Here is a 3,735-nt window from a genome sequence, read left to right as displayed (position 1 = left end):
AGCCAGAGCTGCTCACCGGTGTGCCAGCAATGTTCCCACTGTGGGTTCTGGGGAGAACTGAACTCAGGAAACTTCTTCACCTGAACTAAGAGGTGACCTCTTGGTTCATGGGAAGTCAAATTGGGGAAATATAACTTTACATGGAGAGCCTACTTCACACTTATAAGAAATTAAGTAAAAGCAGCTAAAAATAAATGTTTCTCCCGAAAAGGGCAGATGGATCATTAGCCATTTGAAGTAAATAAAAGACCTGGCAGTCTTCACCCTGCTCCTAACTTTTATCACTGACATAATGGTAATAAGACTTTTATTATTTTTAAGTTCCTGGCTTCACCAAACAGCTCAATACTTATAAATGTCATCGACAGAATGAAAGTAATAAGAGAACTATTATCAACTTACAGATAAGTGTGTGTTCCTGTGGTAATTCCGATTTATTGTACTGCTTAAATCCAGATTGAAAAAGACAGTGGTACAGTTTCTTATTTTTGCGATGAATTAGTTATTCATTTGTGTTTCTCTATCGGAGTTTGCTCAACCTCTAATTCTTCAGTTGTCTGTAAGCCTCAGTGGTCATATATTTGCATTAGAAGATGCTACTTAAGAATCAGCCCACCTCCCTTTTTATTCTTCCTTCTTAGGGTCATCCGGGACCACCAGGGCCACAGGGTCCTATTGGACCGCTGGGACCGCCAGGACCCATTGGGATTCCAGGAGAGAAAGGGATGAGAGGGGACAGTGGCCCTCCCGGAGCAGCAGGGGATAAAGGAGATAAGGTAAGCCCCTTCCTAAGGGAAAGCTTCTTAGCCACTCACCAGCACTGTTATGCCAGACTTGTTAGAAACACGTAGGACCTGCTTGCGCCTTATAATAAATTAGGTCTAGACTCCTCTTCCATAGCAGCCCTCCTTCCCCAAACCCTCCAGAGGAGCTTGTAATCTTTTCTCTGCACTTAAATGCATGACTGCACTCAGCAGGGAGCTCATGGACATAATGGTAATAAGACTTTTATTATTTTTAACTTCCTGGCTTCACCATACAGCTCAAGACTTATAAATGTCATCAACAGAATGAAAGTAATAGAACTATTATCAACTTACAGATAAGTGTGTGTACCTAAAAAAAACACCTAAATGATATTATGTGTCCCATGCTGAGCAATTTTTTTTTTTTTTTACTCAACCACTCAACCATGTGGAAAAAAACACCTAAATGATATTATGTGTCCCATGATGAGCAATTTTTTTTTTACTCAACCACTCAACCATGTGACTTAAAGATCAATCAATTTACGTCGATTCAACTTATTCCTTTAAAAACACCGTTTAATATGCTATAGAATGGATAAAGAAAACAGTAGTTTCTTCCTTGTTGAGAATTTGAGATCGTGTCCTAATCTGTGTAGAGCAGGTGTGAGAAAGCAATCCTGTGAATTACCTGCGCTCACATTTACGAGTTTGCTTCTCCAGGATTGACAGATTCTGAGACGTTGAATTCCCAGCTTACAGGGCGCTGGATGTTTTCTTTCAATTGATGCTGCCAATGTGGCTTCCTTAGGACAAAAAGTATGTAAGGTTCATTCTTAAATGTTGGCGTTTAAGCGTGTGTGAAAATAGGTAACCATGACTGCTAAGGGTTAAAAATGCTGAGCATTAATTATTTATGTTTTTGAGGAAATTAACTTGTTAGTCTAATAATTTAGTGACTTTTATAACTTTGTTTTATCGCCTGGAATTTTAGGGTCCCACTGGTGTTCCTGGATTTCCAGGTTTAGATGGTGTACCTGTAAGTATCCCTACATTTTCTCACAAAGAAGGGAGAAACACTCCTCAAAACCCTTAAAATCACATGTTCAAAAAATAGATATGCACGTGGCAAACTCTTCTTTATTTTCTCACCTCAGTGAATGAAAGGGTGTTGCATTTCAATTTTGTGTAATAACTCCAACACCGAGACACTTTACTGAATAGCAAGGTTTTCAAATAGGTTAGAGAAAAACATTCCAAAACAGGAGCCAGAGATACTCCTGGAAATGAATGCCTACTCATAATGACAGTTTTTACTTAAAGACGAGTCCTAACTTTTGGAAGTGGGTTTAAGACCCTCGTTTCTAATATGAAAACCACATGAAAGAAGAAAGAGGTATTTTGGGGAGCTTTACTATTCTTTAGAGTCTTTCTAAGGATTTAAAGAAAGCTTTCCTCCCAAATCTCCCAGAATACTCCACGCTAAATGAATTTAAATTGGGGGCATATTAAAATTTGCTTATGGATTTTTTACTATGCTACATAGCACTGTGGATAGGGAAGGAATTCTCACAAAATGAAGTGGTATGTGAGTCATCATTGCCATAATTTGGGTACCCATATTGCATAATCTTTGTCTTCTAGTATTCTTGCAAAACAATGCTTCACTTGTCATTTTGTTTCCTGTAGGGGCACCCGGGGCCTCCGGGGCTCAGAGGCAAACCTGGCAAGAATGGCTGCAATGGCTCCAGAGGCGACCCAGGGTTTCCAGGAGAAAGAGGAGCTCCTGGCCCAGAAGGCCCCCCAGTAAGACACCCACAGCTCCTCCTAATGGGAATCTTAAGTGAAAGGCCCCACAGTGGGAAGGGCCTGGTGTGCTCACGAAACAGAGTTAAGACAAGTGTGGGGGTGCACGGTGAATAAGTGGGGCGGCTGGAGGATGAGGACAGAGGTGGGCAGGACCTAGGACACCTGGGGTCTCGTAGCCTGTGGCAGGAGGCTGGGTTTTCTTCTCATGCCATAAGAATGTTTTGGGTGGTTCTAAGGGAGGAAGAGATATGACCTGATGGATGTGCCATTGAGATGTTCCCGGCTGCTGCCATAGGACCAAAGATTATGTTGTTAATCATTCAGGGTTCACTGCAGAGCTGTGTGTGTGAACTAGCAGATGTGCAGGAACCCGTCACAACAGGCTTTGAATGGAGTGATGTGATCAGTCAGTGATCATGATTCCCATGTCATGTAGGGGGGATCTGTGGACCCAAGAGCTAGCAGTGAAGTTTGTGCTCCATGCAGTTACTTAGTTAATGCAGTAGTAACTGAATTTCGAACCAGTTAGTTGAGGACTGGTGCTGTTTTACTCAAACGTGGGATGGAAATCCATGCCTATTGGAACTATGGGGGAAAAGGACTGCAATCTGATTGCTCAAGGGACCTGGTGAGGAGCTTACCATGAAACCAGGAGTCTCTCCCATCGGAAGCAAAGCCAGGCACTCTTCTGAGAGGGATTACCTTTGACATCTGCATGTCTTTTGTAGGAGCCTGATATATGAAAATGGTTAAAATTTTTATGTGGTAACCCAGGTGAGGTATATTAATATATGGGATATTAAGATATCAAGTGTGGAAAAAAAGGATACACTCAGGTATTTCATTCACTTTTTTAAAAATATCATAAATAAACGTGCAGCTAAATACAAAAAACTTACAGAAGGAACATGCTGATTTTTAAAATCTTATAAAGGGTGCATAGGCTCTATTTTAAATACAAATAGTAAAATAAATAAAATAAATTTTTAAACAACTATTTCTGTGACATATTATTGACAACTGCAATGTTAATTTATAAGAATAATACATGTACATTATGTTGTGAAATTTCCCTGCTATATAATCAATAAATATCTATTAATACATTAGTATATACTATATATAAACTATACATATATACCATATATTTATAATATAAATAAATTAGTAGGTACTCTAT

General features: G+C 39.8%; 1 protein-coding gene across 1 annotated transcript in view; it reads left to right on the top strand.

Annotated features, from left to right (window-relative positions):
- Positions 1-3,735, top strand: part of COL4A4 (collagen type IV alpha 4) — a 112,718-nt gene that overhangs the window by 35,314 nt on the left and 73,669 nt on the right. The window contains exons 5-7 of the mRNA XM_015563696.1: positions 642-776; positions 1,741-1,785; positions 2,436-2,552. Of these exons, the coding sequence (XP_015419182.1) occupies positions 642-776; positions 1,741-1,785; positions 2,436-2,552 (297 nt within the window). The remainder of the gene's footprint in view (positions 1-641; positions 777-1,740; positions 1,786-2,435; positions 2,553-3,735) is intronic.

Source organism: Myotis davidii, unplaced genomic scaffold (genome assembly GCF_000327345.1).
Source record: "Myotis davidii unplaced genomic scaffold, ASM32734v1 scaffold575, whole genome shotgun sequence".
NCBI lineage: Eukaryota > Metazoa > Chordata > Mammalia > Chiroptera > Vespertilionidae > Myotis > Myotis davidii.
This window is presented reverse-complemented; position numbering and strand designations above follow the sequence as displayed.